The sequence below is a fragment of the Sapajus apella genome, unplaced genomic scaffold (assembly GCF_009761245.1).
Source record: "Sapajus apella isolate SASKATOON/1434 unplaced genomic scaffold, GSC_monkey_1.0 scaffold74, whole genome shotgun sequence".
In the NCBI taxonomy this organism is placed as follows: Eukaryota; Metazoa; Chordata; class Mammalia; order Primates; family Cebidae; genus Sapajus; species Sapajus apella.
Genome location: NW_022437014.1, coordinates 10,770,089 through 10,796,418, shown reverse-complemented (window position 1 = coordinate 10,796,418; position 26,330 = coordinate 10,770,089). Strand labels below are relative to the sequence as shown.

The 26,330-nt window shown below is 52.6% G+C and overlaps 3 protein-coding genes across 3 annotated transcripts in view; 2 read left to right on the top strand and 1 right to left on the bottom strand.

Annotated features, from left to right (window-relative positions):
- Positions 1–2,417: 2,417 nt before the first annotated feature.
- GCHFR (GTP cyclohydrolase I feedback regulator) lies at positions 2,418–6,323 on the top strand. Its single transcript, XM_032251288.1, has 3 exons — positions 2,418–2,643; positions 4,526–4,620; positions 5,821–6,323. The coding sequence occupies exons 1-3, from the start codon at positions 2,608–2,610 to the stop codon at positions 5,942–5,944; spliced, it is 255 nt and encodes an 84-aa protein (XP_032107179.1). The 5' UTR covers positions 2,418–2,607; the 3' UTR covers positions 5,945–6,323.
- Positions 6,324–6,458: 135 nt separating this feature from the next.
- DNAJC17 (DnaJ heat shock protein family (Hsp40) member C17) overlaps positions 6,459–26,330 on the bottom strand; it is a 45,210-nt gene continuing 25,338 nt past the window's right edge. The window contains exons 2-11 of the mRNA XM_032251283.1: positions 18,523–18,592; positions 18,134–18,192; positions 17,811–17,898; positions 15,463–15,548; positions 15,111–15,207; positions 14,467–14,510; positions 13,944–14,021; positions 13,291–13,371; positions 12,665–12,775; positions 6,459–6,654 (exon numbers count right to left, since the gene is read on the bottom strand). Coding sequence (XP_032107174.1) covers positions 6,532–6,654; positions 12,665–12,775; positions 13,291–13,371; positions 13,944–14,021; positions 14,467–14,510; positions 15,111–15,207; positions 15,463–15,548; positions 17,811–17,898; positions 18,134–18,192; positions 18,523–18,592 — 837 coding nt within the window. The 3' untranslated portion in view covers positions 6,459–6,531. The remainder of the gene's footprint in view (positions 6,655–12,664; positions 12,776–13,290; positions 13,372–13,943; positions 14,022–14,466; positions 14,511–15,110; positions 15,208–15,462; positions 15,549–17,810; positions 17,899–18,133; positions 18,193–18,522; positions 18,593–26,330) is intronic.
- On the top strand, positions 6,652–11,028 carry CUNH15orf62 (chromosome unknown C15orf62 homolog). The gene has a single exon (XM_032251284.1). The coding sequence runs from the start codon at positions 9,061–9,063 to the stop codon at positions 9,637–9,639; it is 579 nt and encodes a 192-aa protein (XP_032107175.1). The 5' UTR covers positions 6,652–9,060; the 3' UTR covers positions 9,640–11,028.

Genomic DNA, 26,330 nt, shown 5'->3' with positions numbered 1-26,330 from the left:
ACCTAGTGAATCACGGCTCACTGCAGCCTCGACCTTCTGGGCTCAAGCGACCCGCCTGCCTTGGCTTCTTAAAGTGCTGAGATTACAGGTGTGAGCCACTGTGTCTACAAAGTCTTGTAGTTTAAGTAAATTTGGTTAAAATGAAAACAAGTGCCTGGAGTGGTGGCTTATGCCTGTAATCCCAGCACTTTGGAGGCTGAGGTGGGCAGATCACAAGGTCAGGAGATCGAGACCATCATGGCCAACATGGTGAAACCCCGTCTCTACTAAAAACACAAAAATTAGCTGGGCATAGTGGTGTGCTTTTAATCCCAGATAATCAGGATGCTGAGGCAGGAGAATTGCTTGAACCCGGGAAGCAGAGGTTGCAGTGAGCCAAGATCGTGCCACTGCACTCCAGCCTGGTGACAGAGTAAGATTCTGTCTCAAAAAAAAAGAAAGAAAGAAAGAAAGAAAAGTGAAATTTAGTTTAATTTGCATTTCCTGGATTTCTAATGGTATACTGGGCATCATGTTATATGTTTATTGGTCATTTTTGTTTTCTTTTTTTTTTTGAGACAGAGTCTGGCTCTGCCACCAGGCGCCAGGCTGGAGTGCAGTGGCACGATCACGTCTCACTGCAACCTCCGACTCCCAGGTTCAAGCAATTCTCCTGCCTCAGCCTCCCAAGTAGCTGGGACTACAGGGGCGCGCCACTACACCCAGCTAATTTTTGTATTTTTGAGTAGAGACAGGGTTTCACCATGTTGGCCAGGATGGTCTCGATCTCTTGACCTTGTGATCTACCCGCCTCGACCTCCCAACTGCTCCCGGCCTGTTTTTTTTTTTTTTTTTTGACTCGGTTCCAATTAATTATTGGTCATTTCTATTTATGAAGGGCCTATTCAAGTCAGTTACCCCTGTTTTTTCTATTATTCATTTTTTTTCTCACTGAGTTGCAGGTGTTCCTGGACATTAATCTTTTGTGACTTTTATTTTTTTAACTGAGCACCAATTTTCCTGAATCTTTTGTCAGTTTTAACACATCCCTTTTGTTTGTTTGTTTTGCTTTTTTGTTGTTGTTTGTTTTTTTGAGATGGAGTCTTGCTCTTGTTGCTCAGGCTGGAGTGCAATGGTACAATCTCAGCTCACTGCAAACTCCACCTCCTGGGTTCAAGCGATTCTCCTGCCTCAGCCTCCCGAGTTGCTGGGATTACAGGTGCCCACCACCACACCCAGCTATTTTTTGTAATTTTAGTAGAGACGGGTTTTAGCTATTTGGCCAGACTGGTCTCGAACTCAGGACCTCGTGATCCACCCGTCTCAGCCTCCCAAAGTGCTGGGATTACAGGCGTGAGCCACCGGGCCCAGCAACACATCCTTTGTTAAGCATGAATGTGTTTTATCTCTCTGGGTAACCTGTTAGTCCCGTGGGTAACAGGGCAGGGGTAGGAACTACAGAATTAAACTAGTTAAGGGACCTTTAGGGTTACAACTTCCTACTTCCCTTATAGCTTTCTCCACGTCTTCAAAGTGTTCCAAGAGCAGTATCCCCTATAAATGACCGCCTCCCCGTTAAAAAGCGAAGATTTTTATCATCCCACGGGAGGGAAGGCTACAGCTACATACAGGCTGTTTTTGTTTCGTTTTGTTTTCTAGAGAACCAATCACAACAACGCAGATAAAGAATGATGAGTTGTCAGATTTTGATACCTGCGAATGAGGGCGTGGACGCACGGTTGGAAACTCGCAGCCGGCTCACTGGTGGCTGGTGCCGGGGAAGTTGCTTCATTAGCTTCAGGTGTTGCCCAGTGACCTCCTGCGCGTGCGCAGCGTCTGTCCAGCTGCGCGGGAAGCTCCGGGTAGGGAGGGCCAGGTTCCAACCATTCCGTCACTCCAGACCTGGCACCCAGCCAAGGGTGAAGTTCCTTGATAGATTTTCCTGTCGGTCTGCAGAAATGCAAGGATCTGCCGCTGTACTGGAATCAGAGTCTGGGAGGCGGGAATGCGCAGTGCGCCCGGTGGTATTTTAGTTGTAGCCTTCAGGGCGCGCGCCGAGCCTCCTGCCCCGGCCTCCTCAGCGCTTAAGGATTCTCTGCATTGCGTGTCGTGGCGAGGGGAAGTCGGGCCCCGCTGAAGGTGTTGAGGCGTCTCGGAGGGGTGGGCTGGGGCCTGGAGAGGCTTCCGCGAGGACGCCGTTTGCTCTGGGATCTGCCTGGCAGGGACTTTGGAACCTGACCTGCAGTGTTGCAAGAAGGGGCGCAGCCAGTCGACTCTGCTGGGCCACCTCCGCCTCCAGGCGTGGGACCATCCCCCTCCTCCCCACACCGTACCTTTCCGCGACTGGACCACTCGGCGGAAGCCTCAGGTGGGCCCCGGGGTCCAAGTCCGCCGCGGGGAGGGCGGGGGCGGGCCCCGAGCAGCAGACTGCAGGGCGCGTCACGGCAGCCGCTCCTGATTGGCGACCGCGGCGGTCACGGGCCAGGCGCTAGGGGATTGACGCCGCCTGTGGCCAGAGCCAGAGTAACGGGACTCCCAGCGGCGCGTCGCAGTCCCGACGAGAGCAGGGCTGGAGTCGGTGCCCAGCAGAGAGCCACCTGGTGGGAGCCTGGCCGGGACGCGCGCACCATGCCTTACCTCCTCATCAGCACCCAGATCCGCATGGTGAGTACTGGCCGCCCGGCGACTTGGAGCCGGGACCAGGCCCTAGGGGTCTGCGACCGCGCCTGCACGCCTCCCTCCTGGGCTGTGCCCACCTGGGGCTGGACCGCGAACCCGCCCGGCCACGCCCCCTCGGCCTGGGAGAAGGAGTGGGGAAGCGGGCTCAGCCCGGCTCCCAGGACTCAGCGAGCTCTGGCCCGCCCGGAGCCTCTGTGGCCGCGAAGGGGCCCCGGTACGTGTGCCCCGGTGAGAGAGCGACCTGCGGGCACTTCTGGCTCCTATTCTACCTGTCGGCGGGAGGGACCCAGGGAGCCCAGTGCCCTGCACGGAGCTGCTACACATGGGAAAAAAAGTGAAATAACCTGAGGGAAAGAGGTTTGGAAAAGATAAGGACGTGCCAAGGCGCTAAAACCCCTGTGCCAAGTCCTTGACCCATACACAGCCACTAGCTGCACCCTTAGGCACGGCCAGGAAGGGCTGTCCCTGAAGCTTTAGGGAAGGAAGAAAAGAAAACTCCCTGCTTGGGGAGAAAGGAAGGCAGGTGAGAAGGGGTGGTGCAGTTAGAGGTGGGAACACCATGAGTCAGAAGTCACCTTTCTTTCTGTGGGTGCAGTTTCCTTATCTGTAAAAAGGTTCTGATTGCCCTCCAGGAGTCCCCTTTTAACTTCAAAAGACATTACTATGCCGCCCATATGGGCAGCAAGGTGCTCCTCTGCCCCTGCCCACTGTCCAGTGCCATGGTGAGCCAGCAGAGGGCACACAGCCCCCTGGTGGGTTCACCAGCGACGAAAGCGCTCTAGCAGAGCCCTGGGCAGCGGTTTGTGAAGCAGTCATCTGTGCAGTTGTCAAAATGTGGATTGCTGGGTCCCTTTTCAGACCTCCCAAAATGCTATGTATGGGGCTTGGGAATTCATACTTGGAAATGTCCCCCCCAAGTGATTCTTATTTTTTAAAAGATAAGGCTTTATTGATATGTAATGTGCATACCATAAATTCATTGATTTAAAGTGTACAGCTCAGTGTTGTTTTTTAGAGTACTCAGAGTTGTGCAACCATCACCATGAGTTTTAGAACATTTCTAATACCCCAAAAGGAAAACCTGGCCGGGCGCGGTGGCTCACGCTTGTAATCCCAGCACTTTGGGAGGCCGAGGCGGGTGGATCACGAGGTCAAGAGATCGAGACCATCCTGGTCAACACAGTGAAACCCCGTCTCTACTAAAAATACGAAAAATTAGCTGGGCATGGTGGCGCGTGCCTGTAATCCCAGCTACTCAGGAGGCTGAGGCAGGAGAATTGCCTGAACCCAGGAGGCGGAGGTTGCGGTGAGCCGAGATTGCGCCATTGCACTCCAGCCTGGGTAAAAAGAAAGACAAACAAAAAAAAAGGAAAGCCTGTACCCCCTCACAGACACTCGTGATTTTCTCCAAGTCCCTTAGCTCTAGACAACCACTAATCCCCTTTCTGTGGTAATGTGATCTGTGTCTGGCTTCTTTCATTTACATGATGTTTATTTGTTCTGTTTTGTTTTGAAATAGGCCCAGGCTGGAGTGCAGTGGCTCTATCATGGCTCACTGCAACCTCAACCTCCAGGGCCCAAACGATCCTCCCACCTCAGCCTCATGAGTAGCTGGGACTATAGGCTCAAGCCACTTTGCCCTGCTAAAGCTGAGCTTTAAGGATCTAGGGAGGCCCCTACGTTGCTCCTCCTGATCACTGATGGGCTCCATCCCTTCACAATTTATATCTGGCCCCTAAGAATCCTCACTACTCTCTCCAGCCTTTATGTGAGGCTCTCAGGGCTAGCAGGCAGAGGAGGAAGGAGAGGCAAGACCTTCCACCTCCTCCTGGCAGCCAGCCAAGCAACCTTGTGGCTTACCTTGCAGGAGGTGGGCCCCACTATGGTGGGTGATGAACAGTCGGATCCAGAGCTGATGCAGCATCTGGGGGCTTCAAAGAGAAGTGTCCTAGGAAACAACTTGTAAGTAGCAGCCTCACTCAGTATCCTCTCCCTGCCAGCCCCTAGACCTGCTCCCTTTATGAAACCTCCAAGCCCAGGGACAGGCCCCAGCATCAGAGCCCCACTGCCTGCATCCTGGAGCTCTGTCCTCCAGAGGAGCTGGTCCTATCTGTAGCATCTCCAACACCACCCTCTCCCTCATGAGGCTTGCTCTGAAAGCTTTCCACATCCTTACTGGAACTGCAGAAACAGTCTGTTCCCTGGGTCTAGGACTCCACTAATGGACTGTACCTTGCCCTGCCCTCTCCTCTCTAAGCTGGACCCCATCAAGCACAGACAGGCACACAGAGAAAGGATTTTGTCATGAGGATCTGGCTGAGTCACAAAGCTAAGCCCTACAAACAGGGAGCAGGGAGCCTGGGTCCTGTCTCCAGGGTGGCTGCTGCCTGGGGACTTGGCCACTTCCCTTGGCATCCTTTGTAATGTCTCCATGTCTAAACTGTGACCACTGCTTCCATTTGTCTTCTCACCCCTGGACGTAGGGAGAACCCAGGCTACACAGGTTCTCCGGGAAGAGTTGCCAGAGTGAGTCCCAGTTCAAAGGGGGGAAAGAGAAGGCGGGCTTATCCCAGTCCCTGGGTCAACGCTCAGGGGCAGAAGGCAGCCCCCTCCCTTTGCCATGAGGCACTTGCCTCTCCATGCCCAGCTTGGGCCTTGAGTCCTCTGTCTGCTTCATGGTCCTTCAGCATCAATTAAACCTGAAAGAAGGACTACCAGTATTCTCCACACTAGGGAGTGGCACACAGGGCCAGGAGCAGCTGGGGCTCAGGCTCCTTACTCCAGAACTATAGGACATCAGGGTAGTGAGGGGCCTGGAGGCCTGGGTGGGGAGCAAGCCCAGAAGGGCAGGCAGTACTCTGGACCCGCTGAGTGTGCAGGGCGGTTGCCAAGCTAACACGTGTCTACCATCTGGGACACTGGGGAACCTGCTTAACCACTCCGTTTTCTCACGTACCAATGACCACAACAGTGGCACCTTCACTAGCTTGTTGTGAAGTACCTAGCAGTGGAGGAGGTCAGGCTGTGCACTTGCCCTGGCATCCAGCAAGCAGCCAGCTAGCGAATCGCTGCCAGAGCGGCCAGGCCACCTGCAGCTCACACTAGCTTTGTACCAGGAGCTTGCTGTGTGCCCCCTCACCCTGCCCACCTGTCTCTTTGCAGTTATGAATACTATGTCAATGACCCTCCCCGCATAGTCCTGGACAAGCTGGAACGCAGGGGCTTCCGTGTGCTGAGCATGACGGGGGTGGGCCAGACGCTGGTGTGGTGCCTGCACAAGGAGTGACCTTCTCACACTGATCTGCAGCCGGGGCGCCCCTGTGGATGGGCTGCTGTGGGCCCTGACCTCCAAGCTCCGGCCTCACCAACTGCCTTGCCCCTGTCTTCCCAAATCGTCACTGCCATCTGCCCAGCCTCAAGGGGCGGTGAATGGCCTTCTATGAAACCCTGCCTCAAACAGTGGGAGAGGGCAGGGCCCGTTGCCCTGGTGCTCCCAGCTGCCCTGCTGCTTTGGGCCTGAGCGGAGGGCACTGGGTAGGCCATGTCCTCGGGCAGCTTCCCGGGCCGGAGCTGGGCACCCCAGGGCCCCTGGCGTGTGGCTCCTGCATAGCTAGCCCAAGCCAATAAAGGACTGTGATGAGTGTTTGCGCCTGTGCTCTGCTTGTGCACAGACTCTCGGACTCTTACCGTGTGGAGTGTTTCCCTGGGGGTCTGCCCACTTCCTGGGAGGGTTGCCTGGGTGGAGCCCTCTGTGGCAGAGCCCAGCACCCTATACCTATGTATGGAATAGAGGTAGAGTCTTTAAAAAAAAAACAAAAAACTTTTATTGGTGACACTGAAGAAAAGGGCTGGTGGGCGGGTGAAGAGCTGGGGCTACGTGGGCGGCCCCTCCTGGTCTTCCCGCTGCATCCGTGCGATCAGCTGTTGCCGCTCAGCAGCCTGGCGCATGCGCATCATGACGAGGCTCTCATAGTCCCTGTCCGACACCACTGAGCCCTGGCGGACAGAGCAGGGACAGGAGGGGTCAGGGACAGCAGGGCACAGCCCCACAGACTCTAGACTCTGAGGATGGTGCTGAGGCAAAGCTGTGGTCTAAGAGTCTTGGAGGGAGGAGGGCAGAGGAAGGGAAGGAACCCAGAACATCCTTCTGGAATCCTGTGTCCTCCAGAACAAGCCACCTTCGGCCCCCAGCTGGCTGCTCCCCAGCCAGCTCTCCTCCCTTTCCCCAGGCCTTGTCAGCTCCGTCCATCTCCAGTCCGTCCTCAGGAATCACCTGCGGACCCTCTAGCCAGGCCCTTGTTCCCCCTCATTTCCTCTGAGCCCTTTATCCTTCACTTCTTCCCTCTATGCCATGGCGTCTGCCTCTCTCAGGCTCCCAAGGAAGGGAAGCTGTCTGAGGTGCAGGGATGCACTTGGCTCTGCTGGGCACACAGCCTGGCACTGTTCATGCCTGGTGCCCTGTGGTCCGGCTCCTGCTGAGGATGCAGAAGGGAGCCCTGCTGGAGACAGCGTGGAATGCCCCACCCTAGAAGGAGAGAGAGGCCACCATGCCTCTAAAAATACACACAAGGGCTCCTGGAGGGCAGGGCCCATGGCTCAAAGCTTTTATGAACTTGCCAGCACAGTGCAGAGATTAAGGAATGCGGTATTTAAATAATCAAAAGAATAATAAACAAATGCCTCAATGGGCCAAGGCTGGAGGGTGGAGAAGCAGCTCTGCAGAGGGGCCTAAGCAGCCAACCCACGCCCCGACAAGGTCTGTGGTGGGAATTAAACCCCTGCCTCCCTCAGCGACCTTTAGGCTGTGTGGTGATCATGTGATCCCAACAGTTTCGCAGAGAAGTGTGAAGCCCGCCTGACTTGGCACAGAAATGAGCCACGCCAGGGGTTGCAAGATGCAGTGGCCTGCCCGTAGCAGAGAGCTGTGGGGCCCTGATCCAAGCTACGCTGCACAGGGGCGCTCTTACGGAACCAGGCAGGAGGAAACTCTGGTGGTCAGTGACCCGGGGAATAGGCAGGGAGTGGCTCGGATTGAGATGCCAGGCCCTGGCCAGCAGGTTTGGGGTAAGGGGTGTACAGAAACAGGAAGTATTACTCAAGCCTGAGTTCCCCTGCTCCTCCCGACAGCTGCACGTCTCCCCTCTCCCTGGCTGCAGCAGTCCCCTCCAGGCTGGATGGCTAAGCCTGGCCTAGAGCACAGCTGACAATTCACAGCCGCCTCTGACCCAGCCCTGCAAGAGAAGGAGGACCCCAGAGGAGGCCCGGTAGCCAGAGGGGAGGGGCTGGAGCACAGCCAGGTAGGAGGCAGCACAGCCCTCAGCTGTCGCTCTCCTGCCAGGAGGCCACTAGGGCAAAACAAGGGAGGATGAGAAAACAGCAGCCAAGCGGAGGCCACGTCTCCCGTCCCCAGGTTAATGTTGCTCTGCCAAGAACACTTGGAGCCACCCTTGGCAGGCCCCCAGCCCAACGCTCTGCGGCAGAGCCCGTCATAGGCATGGGCTGCTCCCCATTAACACGCCCTCTGCCTCCTTCCCTCATCGTGCAGGTTCTGCTCATGAGGGCCTGACAGCGGGGCTGAGTCACCCATACCAGCCACAGGTCTCTTCCTTCCCCATAGTCGCTCCACAAGACTGCCTTTCAATTAACTACACCTCCCTCACTCCCACCCAGACACTGTGGGCCAGGAGCCAGGCCCACCTGCTGGGGCCCGGGGTGGTGGGGATGTGATGAGAAAGGAAGCCGCGAGGTGGCACATAATGCAGGGCTGCCCCCACAAAGGAATCTTAAGCTCTCCATTGCCCTGGGGTGTTGGTCACAGCTGCCCCATCCCTGCACGCGGATGCTGCAATTACCCAGGAGCACGAAACCCAGCTTCCTACCTGACTGAGTCAGCTGAGAACAAAAACACATCTCCACCACCACACACTGCCACAAACAGCCAAGCCACTCATCAGAGTCCAGGAGCCGCCGGCAGAGAGAGCACGGCCCCACACTGCCCCCGGAGAGCAGAGGAGCCAGGCAAACGCCAGGGTGAGTGAGCTCGGGCCATCTGCTGCCTGCCTGTGAAAGGAGCGCTCACCAGCCTCGCCCAGCCCAAGAACGTCTATCTCTGCCTCCACCGGGGCTGCCCTCACTCAGGCTCCAGTAAGTGCTGCTTCTTCCTCCTGGGGTTTTTTCCACTGCCCTATCCAGTAACCAGGCCACTCCTGTCCCTGTGGGAAACTCTTGCTGTCAGGAACTCCCAGCTCTCTGCCCTCCTGGACAAAAAAGCTCCTTCTTCCTGAGCCCTCCTCTCACCAACCAAGATGCAACCAAAGGTCTGTGCTAAGCAGAAACCCCGAGGCCTCTGTTCGTAGGGGAGCCTCTCCGACTGCTGGCACTCACTGCCCCGGAAGGGACTGCATGCTATCCTGGGTGCTCCTGAATGCCTGTCTGCTGGCTGCCCTGGGCCCCATGGAAACCTGGCGGAAAGGCTCCTTCCGCAATACCTCCTTCTTCAAGCGGCTGAGCCTGGGGAGGCCACGGCGGCTCCGGCGACAGGGCAGTGTGCTTAGCCAGGCCAGCACGGCGGGTGGGGACCACGAGGAGTATAGCAACCGAGAAGTCATCCGGGAGCTCCAAGGGAGGCCAGATGGCCGGCGTCTGCCACTGTGGGGTGACGAGCAGCCCCGGGCCACGCTGCTGGCCCCACCCAAGCCCCCACGCCTCTACCGAGAGAGCTCAAGCTGTCCCAACATCCTGGAGCCCCCACCTGCCTACACAGCGGCCTACTCGGCCACCCTGCCATCGGCGCTCTCCCTGGCGAGCGCCCTCCACCAGCACTCAGAGGACGGGCTTGTGGACACTCCCTGCTTCCAGAGGACACCTGTCCCGGACCTCAGTGATCCCTTCCTCTCCTTCAAAGTGGACCTGGGGATTTCACTTCTTGAAGAAGTTCTACAGGTGCTGAGGGAGCAGTTTCCCAGTGAACCTAGTTTCTGAATGGGGCGAGGGTGGGCAAGGCTGGGGTGACTGGAAGAGCTGGAGCCTGAGGACCCAATTGTGGATTAAGGAAAGGGCAGGGACAGAACTCCAGGCCCATCGTTGGAGGGTTCAGGCAGGCAGAGCTCCTCCATCCTGGTGCAGGATTCCAGAATAGGAATCCAGGACTCTGCCTGCCCTCTGGGTCCTGAACAGTCCTCCCAGGCACCCCAGAGTGGAGGGACAGAGGCAAGCTGGGAATGATGGGAGGGGCACTTCCTGGCAGGACCCCTGAAGGAAGCTGGCTATGCCAGGAAAGGGAGGCCATGTGCTGCAACCACAGGAACCAGACAGAGGCCGGCAGAGCCAGAAGGTGGCACGGGGTCAGGTCAGGGAGTAGGAGGACATGGATTAGGCAGAAGAGATGAGTGCTCTGCGTCAGCCTCTTTGGAAGCCACTGTCAACAGAGAGAGGTACAGGACAAGCCTGGGCAAAAGCGGTCCAACCCAGGCCAAAGAGGAAAGTGGGAAGAAGGGAGACAGATCTGACCTTGTTCAATCTGGTGGCCACGCACTGCATGACACGGAATTGAAATCAAATAAAATGAAGAATTCAGTTCCTCAGTTGCACCAGCCACATTCCAGATGCCCAGTGGCCACACATGACTAATGGCTGCCACATGGGTCAGTGCAGAATAGACATGACCATTGCTGCACAAAGTTCCACTGCACAGCACTGGCTAGACCGTGGCCTGGGGCCACCAGCAAAGGGGAGATGCATACAGGGGCTGGCCGCATAGGAAGAGGTAGGTAGAGATAGAGTATAACTCCAGAAAAAGACCAGGCAAATCCTTAGCAGAAATGAGGACATTGCTGTCTGCCAACGCAGCTACCTGGTGAAGGAAGGCAGATCCCGAGAATGCCAGCCAAAGGCACGGGCACAGCTTGCAAAGGGGTGCTTTGCGGAATTCCCAGAATTATTAGTGATGGGAGCCCTTGGGAAGTTCAACAAAACAGTGGCAGATTTCCTTCCTCGAAGAGAACTGGATCCAGGGATGGGCACTCGGCGGAGTGGCACAGCCGGTCTCCAGAACTGTCTCCCAGGAATGGAGAGTTCTGCCTGCCTGAACCCTCCAACGATGGCCTCAAACAGGCCAAACCCACTGGGTCAAGGCCACAGGCTGTGCTATGGCCCCACCCCGTGGCCTGATCAGACATGTGGAACCAGAGCCCAGCAGCATTCGCTGGGGCACGTGCTGGTGGCCCCCAGGCCTCTCTAAGAGTAGCAAAGGCGAGAGGGAAGCTTCGACACACCGTTTCTACCACCCAAATCGGTGCCCTCCCTCTTTCCTCCTCTCGTGTAGTTACCGAGCTGTGGATGCAGGGGAGAATGAATAAAATTCTAACACAATCTGTGGAGTGTTATCTGGGGCTGTGAAATGCTGTGACTTGAAGGTGGGAATGAGGTTTGTAAAGCAGGGTCCTGAGTCAGGCTGAGACTGATTTGTTTCCCTCTATCCAGGGTCTGGAACACGCTCGCAGAAAGCTTCTTTCCCACCGGGCGTGGTGGCAGTGTGCCTGTAGTCCCAGCTACTCAGGAGACTGAGGCTGGAGATTGCTTGAGCCCAAGAGTTCTGGGCTGTACTGCACTATGCCGATTGGGTGTCCACATCAAATTTGGCATCAATATGGTGACCTCCCGGGAGCCGGGGACCACCAGGTTGCCTAAGGAGGGGTGAACTGGCCCAGGTTGGAAACAGAGCAGGTCAAAACTCCCATGCTGATCAGTAGTGGGATCGGGCCTGTGAATAGCCACTGCACTCCAGCCTGGACAAGATAGCAAGACCCTGTCTCTAAAAAAAAAAAAAAAAAAAAAAAAAGAAAGAAAGCTCCTTTCCCGTCACCCCAGTCAAGTAGAGGGGCTGGCCAGGCAGGGGATCAGGCTGGTGTGGGTAAGGCAATGAGAGCAGCCTCCTGCCAGCCTGCCAAGGGGCTGTGGACACACCAGATGGGCCCCAGGCCACTGCAGAGAAAGGGAGAACAAGATCTTGACCCCACAGCAGTCTGTCCCACAAGGTGGGGGCAGGGGTGACCAGGAGCCCCACAGCCCCAGCCTTTGCATCCAGGCCAAAAGACACCAAGGCCATGGTTGTAGGTTGGGGTTACACACAGGTCGTCATGGAACCGTGAGGGCAAAGGGCCAGCACTGGTCTACAGCAGCTGGAAGGCCTACGCTTCACCACAGGCAGGCACCCCGACCCTAAGCAGGCAGCACCCTGTGTCAGCAGGGTAGCCAGAATGACTTTTTTTTTTTTTGAGATGGCGTCTCGCTCTGTCACCTAGGCTGGAGTGCAGTGGCTCAATCTTGGCTCACTGTAACCTCCGTCTCCCGGGTTCAAGCAATTCTCCCACCTCAGTCTGCAGAGTAGTTAAGATTATAGACACACACCACCATGCCCAGCTAATTTTTGTGTTTTTATACAGATGGAATTTCACCATGTTGGTCAGGCTGGTCTCGAACTCCTGACCTTAGGTGATCCGCCTGCCTTGGCCTCCAAAAGTGCTGGGATTACAGGTGTGAGTCACCGTGCCTGGCCTGCCAGGGTTACTTCTAAAAGGAGATATTGCCTCTTGACGGTTCCTGGCTGGGGCAGCTGGAGACACATGTGGAAAACCAAAGTACTGGGAAGGAAGCGGCTGCCCTAGTCACCTGCCCCTACTCTGCAGCTCTGGGTCGTCTAAGCTCCAAATACTTCACACTGCACAACCAAGCAACCTGAGAACCAAGAAGATCCCTTTCGTGAAAAGGAGAGTCCCAGCGAGAGAGAAAGCAGGGTCTAAGAATAGTGTTGATGATGCCTCTCTGGCCCTCAGACAGGCTAAGGGATCAATGTGAAATCACAGCTCCTCCTGCCTGGGTTGGTGGAACTGCCAACCTCACTCTAGGCCCCAAGACCTGGATTTGGAAGGAAAGAGCATTGAGAGGAGTCCAGGTAGGAAGAGCTCTGAGTCCTGAGCACCCAGCTGGGGGAGGCCTGGCTCCTTACCTTTGACAGTCCTGGGTGGCTGTGGCCCATGGTGTCCTGGGGCTGTCCCTCTAACCAGGAAATCTTCAGAGGGTTGTCCACCAGGCCAATTTCATTCTGGACAGCCAGCTCCTGCCAAACACAGCACCTAGTCCTGTCCCATCCATTGAGTCGGCTATAAAGAGACTCTCTCTACCCCACAGTGAGAACAGAACCAGCGTTCTAGTCCTCTAGGCAGAGATGCCAACCCCAGCAGCCGTCAAGCGACAGGCGTTAACACTTTGGCCCTTCCTGCAGGAGAGGGGTGGGGAGCACTTTCTGATGTGGGGAGGTGAGGAGCACAGAGGGTGGGAAGGCAGTGCTGGGGCGGACCACCCCGAGGGGTGCAGGTGGAGGATGTGAAACCGCCAGCAGGGAGCAGAGTCAGACTGTGCTCTCCTTCCTCCCCAGAGCATCCCCCATCCATCCCTTCATACATGGTCCTCTATTTCTAGGAGTCCAGGGCCCCTGGGAGGAGCCTTGGCTCTGAGCTGGCCCAGAGATTCCCCGGGAGTGTGGAGCACCTAACTCAGAGGGCCCATAGAATTGGATCCTTGCCCTAGAATGACAGGGCCGCAAGGGGCCCCCAAGCCTCATGCAGCACTCACCGCAGCCCTGATGGTCGCAAACTCCACGACAGCAGTGCCTGCCTTCTTACTAGAAAGTACCAGGTTGAGAACCTCACCATACTGTGGAGACGAATAGGTCCTAGTAAGCACGACTTGGCTTCAGGATGGCCCAGGTCATGCCAGAAACAAGCCTGGGCTACCTTGAGGTCTGTGGGGCATTTTCAGCTGGGAGATAACTTCTTACCCCACCTACTTATCTCAGTGAAGTGAGATCAGAGATAGGAAAGACAGAACACAGACCAGCAAAGGAGAGATGGTCAAAGCCTTGGTGACTTAGACGTGCATATTTTATTGCACAGAGTCCTTGCTGGTTGAAGGTGGTAAAGAGGACGGGGCTCTCATGCCAGATACCCACCTCCTGCCTCCCAACCCATTCAGCCAAGCTCTTTGCTGCTAAGGGTAAGGGCTAGACGGAGGTAGCAAAGGACAGTAGGCTGGAAGGGGGCATATGGCCACACAAGTGAGAGAAGGGCCGTGGCCTGGGTCGTCCCATGGTCTATGAAACAGAAAAAAAAAAAAAAAAAGCAGGTAGATATATTAAGGGAAGTTCAGGCATTGAGAGTAGAGACGTAGGGTGTGGGCTGAGATGTGGACTGAGATGAAAGGAAAGCGTGGACATCAGCCGGGCAGACCTTTTGCAAAAGCCGTAGAAGGACGTCTTTGGAGTAGCCACCTTTTGATTCATCCTCCTTCTTGCACTTCCATTTTAGCTGAAAAGACAGCCTCATGAAACAGTGACCCTTGGCTGAACACTACCTGACCCCAGGATTGAGCCTGAGAGTTTGAGCAGACATCCTTCCACCCTCTGAGTCTCCAAGGCTCCTGTAATCTTGGGAGCGCCACCAGAAACCTTTTTCCCCTTGGGAACTTGTGGGCAGGATGGCTTGCTTGTCCCAGGAACGCTTTCTGCCCAGGAAGACCTTCTCCTGAGAGGGCTTCTGGGCAATGCTCTGCCCTGTGATCAGGGCTAAGAGCAGCCTTTCATGGCAAGCTCTGGTCTCCAGGTGGCTGGAGTATGAAGGGAGGTGTAATGGTGCCACCTTCATGCAGATCCAGCGGCCCCACCAGAAACCCTCGAGCCAGAGGAAGCATCTATTCCTGCTGAGAGGAGGCGGTGTGAGTGTGAGGTGGCCCCCAGATCCTGTCCAGGCTCACCTTTAGTTTGGGGGTTCCTTGGCCTTCAGTATTTTCTGTCTTTCCTAGAAATATTGGGAAAAGAAGAAAAATAGAATATGAGGGAGTCAGAGATTCTCCCAAAGGAGATGCAGCCCAGAGCCACGAGAGTCTGCAAAGGGTCACTCCTGACCAAGGGCAACATCTGCCCAGCTCTGGTGAGGGCCTGGTCGGGGAAAGTAGATGCCCAACTCCAGAGAGCCTGCCACCCCAGGGGCTGTCTACCCAGCTGCCTCCCGAAGGCCACCTGTTAGCACTCTTTGAATGGAGAGCGAGGAACACCTTCTGGGGGCAGCAGGCAGAGAGACAAACCATGAGTGTCTACGGAAACGAAGTGTCCCAGGGCCCCTCCCCGTGGTGATCTAGCCCAAAACAGAGCCACCTCTGCTTGGGACTGAGACAGATGTGGCCAGGAGATCTCAGGCAGAGTGAAAAACAAACAGGCCCCAGAGAACTGGAAGGAAGAAAGGATAAGTGGCAGGTGTCAGAGTAGGATGCCATGGGGTGACCCCAGGGTTCCAGCAGATGGAAGCCTCCACGGCAGCTCCACTGAGCAGCCAGCATGGCTGCTCTAAGCAATCTGGAGCTGCCTTGGAGGGGAGACAGGTGGGGTGATGGACCTGTACCTCTCAACCTCTGGTCATGCTCCTGGCGTATTTGCTCCCGGATCAGCCTCTGCTGTTCCTCCAGCTGCCGGGAACCCTCTTCTCTCAGGCGTTCGATCTGCAGAGCAGAGGGTGGGGGTGACAATTCTGTGCAAGTCCAATTCCAGGCTGGCTCACCTTGTAAAAAGTCCCTGGGAACTTCCACCTGCAAGCTAGGGCTCAGCAACCTGTAGGTGGGACAAATCACCCAGCTCCCACAGAAGGGGGAAGAAGAACACACCCGCCCCAGCCATGGCGACCACCCAGGTCCATCCTCCCCCTCCTGCTCCTCCTCCTGCAGGTGGCCCTCTAGCCAGTGTGCCTGGGGGCTCACCTCTTGCTCTAGTGTCCTGGTGCTCCGGCTCTCCTCCTCCTCCTCACTCTCATGGGCCTGGGCCTGCCGTTCCCGGGCCTCCAGATCTAGGCACAAGGGTTGAATGACCAAATTGCTGATCTCTTAAGTTTCCATGTGGCTTTGGCCCACCCCAGCTCTATCTGTCTCCCCAAAGTCTCAATCAGGAGGAGACCATACAGCAATTCTGCCCCCTCCCTCCATGGCCACTCCCCCAAGTTAATTTCCATTGAGAAAAATCATAGCACAGAAGTATGGGCTCCAGTAGAGTGACCAGGGTCTGGAAGAGTTAAAAAGGTTCACACTGACCAAGCTGGTTCTCTCTAGTGAACAGGGTGTGGGTGGTGCTTATGTCAGCAGCCCAGGGCCATGTGTCAAGGGTGCCAATGGGCGGAGCTGCTGGGCTCGATTCCTGTGGTTTTGGCACCACAGCTTGACCTCTGGCCTTGCTTTGGCTTTGATTCTTTTCATACAATGAGCTCATGTTCTCGCTGTCTCCTTTACCTCTCACCTCAACTCACATTTACCAAGCCTCACTGTGGACCTGGCTACAGAGGCTCCACGGGATGAGCGGAGGGTTAGGGCATCACCCTACATCTCAAATTGTATGGCGGCGTTCCATTGCAAGGGAAACCTGCTTGCAGCCATGCGCCAGGCCAGCTGCTGTGAGAAACCCTTCGCTTAGGCCGGGGAAGTTTGCGTACCTCCCCTACTTAGAATCTCCTTTTCTCTCTCTCTCTTTTTTTTTTTTTTTGAGATGGAGTCTCCCAGCACTTTCTTTTAATAGAGAAATGGATATTGGGATGTTATAGGCATACATTAAAATATACGGATGTTGAAGAGCAAGGGGAAAGGGTGAAAAATTGGACTAGGCCAGGCGCGGTGGCTGACGCCTGTAATCCCAGCACTTTGGGAAGCCGAGGGGAGTGGATCACTTGAGATCAGGAGTTTGAGACCAGTCTGGACAACATGGTGAAACCTCATCTCTACTAAAAATACAAAAATTAGCCGGCATGGTGGTGTGCACCTATAGTCCCAGCTACTTGGAAGACTGAGATAGAGGAATCGCTTGAACCCAGGAGGCAGAGGTTGAAGTGAGCTGAGATCACACCACTGCACTCTAGCCTGGGCAACAAGAGCAAAGCTCCATCTCAAAAAAAAAAAAAAAAAGAGTGCTTACACCATGCTGCTATAACCAGTGATTTTTTGTGTGTATGTGTGAGAAAAAAAATGCTTGGACCAATCTTCTTGGGTTGATGAAAATATTCTAAATTTGATTTACAGTCAGAGTTGCATCATTTGGTAAATTTACTAAAAATGATTGAAGTGTAGAGTCGAAATGGGTTGATGTTATGATATACAAAGAATACCTCAATAAAGCTAATAGAGAAGAGAAAGCCTAGACCTCTTTGAATCCTTCTGAGGGAGCTTCTCAAAGTGAAACTCTGGGTAGGAATTGGGATTAGTACAAATGAAAAGACCCAGCCAGGCACAGTGGCTCGCACCTGTAGTCCCAGCTACTCAGGAGGCTGAGGCCGGAGGACTGCTTGAGCTCAGGAGTTTGAGGCTGCAGTGAGCTGGGACGGCACCACCCTCACCTGGTACATACAGTACAAAACCTCATCTCTCTTAAAAAAAAAAAAAAAAGATTCAGCCGGACATGGTTGTACCAATTTTACTCACACTGGGTCAGTTTAAATTCCAGCTCCAGCAAGCTCTTAAACATTTGGTGCCTTAGCTGCTTTGCCTATAAAAAATGGCTTGAGAGGCCAGGTGCGGTGGCTAACGCCTATAATACCAGCACTTTGGGAGGCTGAGGTGGATAGTTTGAGGCCAGGAGTTTAAGACCAGCCTGGCCAACATGGTGAAACTCCATCTCTATAAAAGCTGAACAAAATTAGCTGGGCATGGTGGTACATGCCTGTAGTCCCACTACTTGGGAGGCTGAGGCACAAGAATTGCTTGAATCCAGCGGGTGGAGGTTGCAGTAAGCCAAGATCACACCACATTCCAGCCTAGGCAACAAGGTGAGACCCTCTCTCAAAAAAAAATGTTTTTAAAAAAGGTTTAGTACCCACACTTCCTTGTACAGTTATGATAATTAAAGGATTGATAAAGCATTTGTCATAATGCTTAGCTAATATTAAACCTTATTATTGTTATTATTCCTAAGAGCGTCTTTAGGAACCATCCTCTAAGAACAGCATTTTGCCCAGATTCTAAGCCAGAAGGCTTTGAGGTGAGCTGCTGGGAATAAAGCTCCAGGTGAGGGAGATGAGTGAAAATGCCCACAGGAAACCACAGGCCACCCAGCACTACGTGTCACCTACCGAGCTTCACTTTCTTCCTTTTCTCATCAAGCTTCTGGGTCCTCTCTGCTGCCTGCTTCTTGGCTTTCCTTACCTTGTCATAGGCAGCCTGGCAGGACAAAGGGGCACAGGGCAGAGGGTCAGCCAGAGAATAAAGACAAGAGGCCCAGCAATCTACTTGGCCCCTAGCCCAAGAACCATCAGAGTGGCAGCCTGGTGAATGGGTCTCCTGGGCTTAGAAAGCAAGGACTGTGCCACATGGCAAAGGGCAGAGGACCGAGGCTGAGGGGCAGCAGTGGTCTCTAAGCATGGGGAATGATTCAGATGAAGGAGGCTGTGCTTACCCTGGCTGCAGCATCGGTCAGCACCTCCAAGGCCTGAGAAAGCTGGTGGAAGAGTTCAGCTAAACATAAGGATCAAAAAGAGAGAGAGAAGAAAAATAAGTTAACACTTTGTGATGGGGTGCTCCCTCAAAAAAGAAAAAAAAAAAAACACTTCGAAGAAGCCACAGGATGGCAGAAAAGTTGAGATCAGCAGATGACAGACCAACAAGGAGGGGTGAGCACATCAGCAACTGACCAGACACCCCTGACATGAAGGGAAGCCATGGGTTCCACTGTCTGGAGCCAGGTCGTGTGTGCTTACCCCCCAAAGCACTCACATGCAGAGCTCTTGCAGAAAACACAACGCGCGGGTGAGTGGGCCTCTCCCCACACCCTTAGAAGAGTCTCACCTGCTCTGGGATTATCTGGATTTTTGTCTGGGTGGCAGGAGAGGGCCTTCTGCCTATATGCCTTCTTCACCTGGAAGAGTCAGACAGAAGACATGGTCGTTCACTCTCATTCGACGGACAAACAGGAAAACCTTGCTGAAAGGATAAGGGAAATCCCATGCACACCTAAAAGACAAGCTGCTGGCGCTCACTTCATTGCCACCAGAGAGACTTGCAATGGAGGCGGCCAAGGCCATGGAGGGAGCAAGCCACTATCGCCCAGCAGAGGAGCTGGGCTCACTTCCTTCTAAGCGCTCAGTGTCACCACTGCAGATATTCAGGGGTTCCCGGAACGGGCAGGAGCAGCACAGTACCCTGCTTTCTCTATAGCCATGCGCAGACAGGTACTCTACACATTTTCGGTGGGCCTATAAACTAGGGTGACCTATCTGGAGGAAGATTCAGCCATCAAAATTTAAAATGTTATTTCCCTTTGACCCAGTCCTAGGAATCTGGACTTGTAGAAGTATGGCAAAATAAATATATAAGGATGCTTGCCGGGCGCGGTGGCTCAAGCCTGTAATCCCAGCACTTTGGGAGGCCGAGGCGGGTGGATCACGAGGTCGAGAGATCGAGACCATCCTGGTCAACACGGTGAAACCCCGTCTCTACTAAAAAATACAAAAAATTAGCTGGGCATGGTGGTGCGTGCCTGTAATCCCAGCTACTCAGGAGGCTGAGGCAGGAGAATTGCCTGAACCCAGGAGGCGGAGGTTGCGGTGAGCCGAGATCGCGCCATTGCACTCCAGCCTGGGTAACAAGAGCGAAACTCCATCTCAAAAAAAAAAAAAAAAAAGGATGCTCAGTATGGCACTGTTTACACCAGCTAAACAAGATTCCCATCAACAGGGAGGCTCATTTGAAGGATTATCATTAGCCGAGTGCAGTGGCTCATGCTTGTAATCCCAGCACTTTGGGAGGCCGAGGCGGGAGGATCACCTGAGGTCAGGAGTTTGAGACCAGCCTGATTAACATGGTGAAAGCCTGTCTCTAACAAAAATACAAAATTTAGCCAGGCATAGTGGCAGGTGCCTGTAATCTCAGAAACTCGGAGGCTGAGGCAGGATAATCACTTCAACCTGGGAGGCGGAGGTTGCAGTGAGCCGAGATCACGCCACTGCACTTGGCCTGGGCAGCAGAGTGAAACTGTGTCTCAAACAAAGTAAAATAAAAGATTACGATTGAGGCCGGGCGTGGTGGCTCACACCTGTAATCATAGCATTTTGGGAGGCTGAGGCAGGCAGATCACTTGGGATCAGGAGTTTGAGACCATCTTGGCCAATAGGGTGAACCCCGTCTCTACTAAAAATACGAAAATTAGCTGGGTGTGGTGGCACATTTGCCTGTAATCCCAGCTATTTGTGAGGCTGAGGCAGAAGAATTGCTTGAACCCAGAGGCAGAGGTGCAATGAGCCAAGATTGTGCCACTACACTCCAGCCTAGGTGACAGAGTGAGACTCCATCTTTTAAAAAAAAAAAAAAAAAAAAAATTACGTTTTGGCCAGACATGGTGGCTGGTGCCTATAACCCCAGCAATTTGGGCCAAGGTAGGCAGATCACTTGAGGCCAGAAGTTCGAGACCAGCTTGGACAACATGGCAAAACCCTGTCTCTACTAAAAATACAAAAATTCGCTGGGCATGGTGGTGTGTACCTACAGTGCCAGCTACTCGGGAGGCTGAGGCAGGAGAATCACTTGAGCCCTAGAGGCAGAGGTTGCAGTGAGCCGAGATTGTGCCACTGCACTCCAGCCTAAGTGACAAAGGGAGACCCTGTCTCAAAAATAGAATAAAAAATAAATTTTTTTAAAGTTTGTTATTTAGGTTCTAGTTCTGACTAAAAGAAAAAATAAAAAAGTTTGTTCTGGAATTTGGTATGCTTATTTTTAAAAATTTAAAAAATAAAAGATTTTAATTTTATTTATTTATTTATTTATTTATTTATTTTTTTGAGACGGAGTTTCACTCTTGTTACCCAGGCTGGAGTGCAATGGCACGATCTCGGCTCACCGCAACCTCCGCCTCCTGGGTTCAGGCAATTCTCCTGCCTCAGCCTCCTGAGTAGCTGGGATTACAGGCATGTGCCACCATGCCCAGCTGATTTTTTGTATTTTTAGTAGAGATGGGGTTTCACCATGTTGACCAGGATGGTCTTGATCTCTTGACCTTGTGATCCACCCGCCTCGGCCTCCCAAAGTGCTGGGATTACAGGCTTGAGCCACCGCGCCCGGCCAATTATTTTATTTTTTTAAAAAAATAATAGAGGTATCCATGTTCTGACACAGATCTCACTATAAACTTTTGAGTTTAAAACAAACAGCTTGGGTGCAGTGGCTCACACCTGTAAACCCCGCACTTTGGGAAGCTGAGGTGGGAGGATTGCTTAAGCTCAGAAGTGTAAGACCAGTCTAAGCAATATAGTAAGTCCTCATTACTGCCAAAAAGTAAAAAATTAGCTGGGTGTGGTGGCTCACGCCTGTAATCCCAGCATTTTGGGAGGCTGAGGCGGGCCAATCATGAGGTCAGGAGATTGAGACCATCCTGGCTAACAACGGTGAAACCCTGTCTCTACTAACAATACAAAAAATTAGCCAGGTGTGGTGGCACATGCCTGTAATCCTAGCTACTCGGGAGGCTGAGGCAGGAGAATCTCTTGAACCTGGGAGGTGGAGGTGGCAGTGAGCTGAGATCGCGCCACTGCACTCCAGCCTGGGCAACAGAGCAAGACTCCATCACAAAAAAAAAAAAAAAAAAGTTAGTCAGTTGTGGTGGTGCATGCCCATAGTCCCAGCAATTCAGGGGGCTGACGCAGGACGATCCCTTGAACCCAGGAGTTCCAGCCCAGCCTGGGCAACATGGCAAGACCTCATCTCTACAAAAAAATTTTAAACATGAGCCAGGTGTGGTAGCATGTGCATGTATCCCCCTATCAGGAAGCTGAGGTGGAAGGATCATTGGAGCCCAGGAGGTTGAAGCTGTCGTGAGCATGTTCACGCCACTGCACTTGAGCCTAGGTGACAGAGTGAGACCTTGTGTCAAAAAAAAAAAAAATAAGCTGGGCGTGGTGGCTCACGCCTGTAATCCCAGCACTTTGGGAGGCCGAGGCGGGTGGATCACTACGTCATGAGATCGAGACCATCCTGGTCAACATGGTGAAACCCCGTCTCTACTAAAAATACAAAAAATTAGCTGGGCATGGTGGCACATGCCTGTTATCCCAGCTACTCAGGAGGCTGAGGCAGGAGAATTGTCTGAACCCAGGAGGCGGAGGTTGCGGTGAGCCAAGATCGTGCCATTGCACTCCAGCCTGGGTAACAAGGGCGAAACTCCGTCTCAAAAAAAAAAAAAATAATAATAATAATAATAATTAATTAAAATAAAAAATTAGCTGGGCACAGTGGTGCATGCCTGCAGTCCCAGCTACTACGGAGGCTGAGCTGGGAGGATCAGCTGAGCCAAGGATTTTGAGGCTGCTGTGAGGTATAATGATGCCACTGCACTCCAGCCTGGGTGACAGAGCAAGACCCTGTATCTTAAATAAATAGAAAGAAAGAAACAATATTTTTTACATGAGTAAAATATTTCTTACATGAGTAAAACTAAACACAGCTACCAAGATTCTCTTTCGTGTGTTACCTAAAAGCGGTTGTAAGTGAAGACAGAGTACACAACCCCAGAATCCACCCTCTGTTTCCAAGGTCTTTTCCTCCTCCCTTCTGTTCGGTGTGTGTTACCTGCTGTTCAAACCTCCTGGAGGAAGAGCTGAGCAGGTTGGCTTTCCAAGCTTCCAAGATGGAAGCAAGAAATGCTTCTATGCTAAAGTGTGCTAAAAGACTTTCAGAGGTAAGCAGCCGGCTTCCACCAGGTGAGCACTTGCTAGGCAACTCCTACCTGCAAGAGGCAGCCACGGGGCCCAGGACCTCAGGGGTGTGCTGCCACCTGCTGGGCCACAGCCAGCACTACCCTTCACCTTCCAGAGCAACCCAAGCTGTTTGGTTCTCCTGACTGAGCTGGAGGCAGCAGGAACCACCCAGGACAAGCGCTGGGCAGCAAGGGTGGAGACGTGCCACCCGCCTTCCCAATCACCCACTGAAGCACACCTGCCCTGCCTGCTCACCTCTCACTCTAACCCTCCCTCCTTAGTTCTGTTTTCACTATGAAAAGGAACAATACTAAGGGGAAGGAGGTGCTAGCTTTATTGACAGTGTCATCGTTGCAATGTCATCTTTACTTTTTAGCTCCCTTATCATTCGTCTTTTCTCTTGTGCTCTCTTTGCCTCCTTTATTGTACCCCCAGCTTCATTCTTTTACTGAACGTTGTTTATATTTTAAGGCCCTTTGTTTGCTTCTTTTCCAATAAGTAAAACAATACCAAAAACACTATAAAGATGTTCTTTCTTGATTTCCCCAGCCCTCTGACATCAAGGTTCATTCCCACATAGATAAGCACCCAAACACACTGACAGGAGGCTGCTGGGCGTTTGTTCCTGGCCTCTGAGTCCCTCGTCTCTGATCCCATCTCCACCCTGTCCCTGGGATGGTGAGAGGAATGGAGGGGGAGGCGGTCCATCTCCCAGTGTCTATGGCATCACTTTGCAACACTACCTTCAAGATGAACTTCCTCAGGATGAGGATTTGTACGCTTGCCCTAGGGATGCAGGGGGGTTTTGTGGAAGACATTTTCTTTTGTATCATAGGGCTCTCAAGTGGTTTAGGCTGGGCACGGTGGCTCACACCAGGAACAAACACCCAGCAGCCTCCTGAGATGGGTGGATCCCTTGAGGTCAGGAGTTTGAAACCAGCCTGGCCAACATGGTGAAACCCTGTATCTACTAAAAATATAAAAACTAGCTGGGCGTGGTGTTGCACGCTTGTAATCCCAGCTACTTGGGAGGCTGAGGCAGAAGAATCACTTGAACCTGGGAGGTGGAGGCTGCAGTGAGTTGAGATCACATCACTGCACTCTAGCCTGAGCAACAAAGCGAGACTCTGTCTCAAAAAATAAATAAATAACAATAAAATAAAGTGGTTTGTATCTTTCTTTTTGTAAATCTGAGAGGGGCAGTAGAAGCAAGCGTGAAGAAGAAGGAGCAGTAAGAAAGCAAGACAGAAGGGGTGTCTGGCACTGGCACTTCCTTCATTTTCTTTCCTTTTTTTGAGAGAATGCTTTCTGAATTTTATTCTAAGGGAATGATAAATATTGTTTTGTGTTTCATAATTTGTTCTGAATGTTCTATATTGGCATTTGGTTTTTCACTGTAATAGAAAATAACATTATTCAGACTGAAAATTATGTAATAATAATAAATTAATCTACATATTAATTTGCTTCCTTGTCAATTCTCCTTCCAGAAGGTGTTCCTTTAATAAGAAACTTGAATAAGCTGATTGGGGAAAAAAAAAAAAAGTTAAGTGTCTCTAAGAGTTTCATCCGATTTGACGCAACTAGTTACAACCGTAACAAGCTTCTCTCCCCACCTGGGTGAACCCCATCCTACCCCTCACCCCTCCAGCCTCCCACACTCCCAACATTTACAACAAAACAGAACTGCCCTAACCAACTTGTTGTGTCCTAGACCCCCACTCCCTCACAGCCTGGCATGTGCCTCGGTTTCCAAACCACCTTTTAAAAGTGTAAGAAGCTGAGGCCAGGCATGGTGGCTGACACCTGTAATATCAGCACTTTGGGAGGCTCAGGCTGGCAGATCACGAGATCAGGAGTTCGAGATCAGCCTGACCAACATGGCAAAACCCTGTCTCTACTAAAAACGCAAAAAAATTAGCCGGCATGATGGCACCCACCTGTAATCCCGGCTACTTGGGAGGCTGAGAAGGGGAAATGCTTGAACCAGGGAGGTGGAGGTTGCAGTGAGCCGAGATCATGCCACTGCCCTCCAGCCTGGGTAACAGAGCAAGACTCCAAGTAAAAAAAAAAAAGAATTAAAAAAAAAAAATGGCTGGGCGTGGTGGCTCATTGCTGTAATCCCAGCACTTTGGGAGGCTGAGGCGGTCAGATCACGAGATCAGAAGATAGAGACCATCTTGGCTAACACGGTGAAACCCCATCTCTACTAAAAATATAAAAATCAGCCAGGCATCGTGGCATATGCCTATAATGCCAGCTACTTGGGAGGCTGAGGCAGGAGAACTGCTTGATCCTGGAAGGCAGAGGTTGTGGTGAATTGAGATTGCGCCACTGCACTCCAGCCTGGGTGACACAGTGAGACTCTGTCTCAAAAAAAAAAAAAAAATGTATAAGATGCTGAACATTCTGTATTTCAAGGTCGTTTAGGAAACAACTGCCAGTCTCATATACTGGCTAGATATTCACAGGGAGAGAAGTGAGGTCCATACAGAGCTCTTCAAGAGCCCCTCAGTGAAGCATGCACTGACCCACCTTGCGTGTTCACTGATAGGGATCTAGGATATGCAGGTGCTGATGGGAGACTGGGAACACAGGGGACAAACAGGCATGTCCTCTGGCTCTGAAGAAGAAGACTGTTTAGCAAAGAGGATGCCAGGGAAAACTATCAGTTCCAATTACATGTGTGAGATGCCTAAGAGTGGTCCATAAAAATGGGAACACAAGGCCGGGCGCGGTGGCTCAAGCCTGTAATCCCAGCACTTTGGGAGGCCAAGGCGGGTGGATCACGAGGTCAAGAGATCGAGACCATCCTGGTCAACAAGGTGAAACCTCATCTCTACTAAAAATAGAAAAATTAGCTGGGAATGATGGTGCATGCCTGTAGTCCCAGCTACTCGGGAGGCTGAGGCCGGAGAATTGCTTGAACCCAGGAGGTGGAGGTTGCGGTGAGCCGAGATTGTGCCATTGCACTCCAGCCTGGGCAACAACAGCAAAACTCCGTCTCAAAAAAAAAAAAAAAAATTGGAACACAGAGAAAGTAGCAACTAATTTAGCTCTGAAGGCTTCCTGGAGGAGGCACTATCTGAGCTGGGTCTAAGGTGAGTAGTTCTCCAGGCAGAGAGCCTGAAATGGCCTTTAAAACAGGGGGTTTTAAAAAAAAGGACCTTTAAAACTTTGCTATTTCTCCTCTAAGTTGATCTGGAGAAGCCTAGACTCACAGGTAAGCAGCTGGCATCCATCAGGTGAGCACTTGCGGGGCAGCTCCTACCTGCATGAGACAGCCACTGGGCCCAGGACCTCAGGGGTGTGCTGCCACCTGCTGGGCCAGAGTCAGCACCACCCTTCACCTGCCAGGGCAACCCAAGCTGTTTGGTTCAACTACTTGAGAGGGTGAAGTCTAGACTCTTCTCCAGATCAACTTAGAGGAGAAATAGAAAAGTTCTGCTTTAATCAGGAAAGGGTACTAAGAACAAAAAGGAACATGAAAACAGACCTGTTTGTAATAAACTTTTTCTGTCAAAGAACATTTGGTTAAACAAAAACAAAAAACAAAAAAAAGAACATTTGGTTAATTAAAAAATTTGGCCAGGCGCGGGGGCTCACACCTGTAATCTCAGCACTTTGGGAGGCCAAGGCAGGTGGATCACAAGGTCAGGAGTTCAAGACCAGCCTGGCCAAGATGGTAAAACCCTGTCTCTACTAAAAATACAAAAAAATTAGCTGGTGTGGTGGCAGGCACCTGTAGTCCCAGCTACTCTGGAGGCTGAGGCAGGAGCACTGCTTGAACCCGGGAGGTGGAGTTTACAGGAGCTGAGATGTCACCACTGCACTCCAGCCTGGGCGACAGAGCAAGACTCCATCCAAAAAAAAAACACTTCAACCAAAAAATGTCATAGGTGCAGTGGC

What these genes read in the sequence shown, in the direction of transcription:
- GCHFR (XM_032251288.1), top strand. Translation starts at nt 2,608, where the DNA reads ATGCCTTACCTCCTCATCAGCACCCAGATCCGCATG. An exon ending in TCAGCACCCAGATCCGCATG is followed by an intron (nt 2,644 to 4,525) that starts GTGAGTACTGGC and finishes CTTACCTTGCAG; the next exon opens with GAGGTGGGCCCCACTATGGT. An exon ending in AGTGTCCTAGGAAACAACTT is followed by an intron (nt 4,621 to 5,820) that starts GTAAGTAGCAGC and finishes GTCTCTTTGCAG; the next exon opens with TTATGAATACTATGTCAATG.
- CUNH15orf62 (XM_032251284.1), top strand. Translation starts at nt 9,061, where the DNA reads ATGCTATCCTGGGTGCTCCTGAATGCCTGTCTGCTGGCTGCCCTGGGC.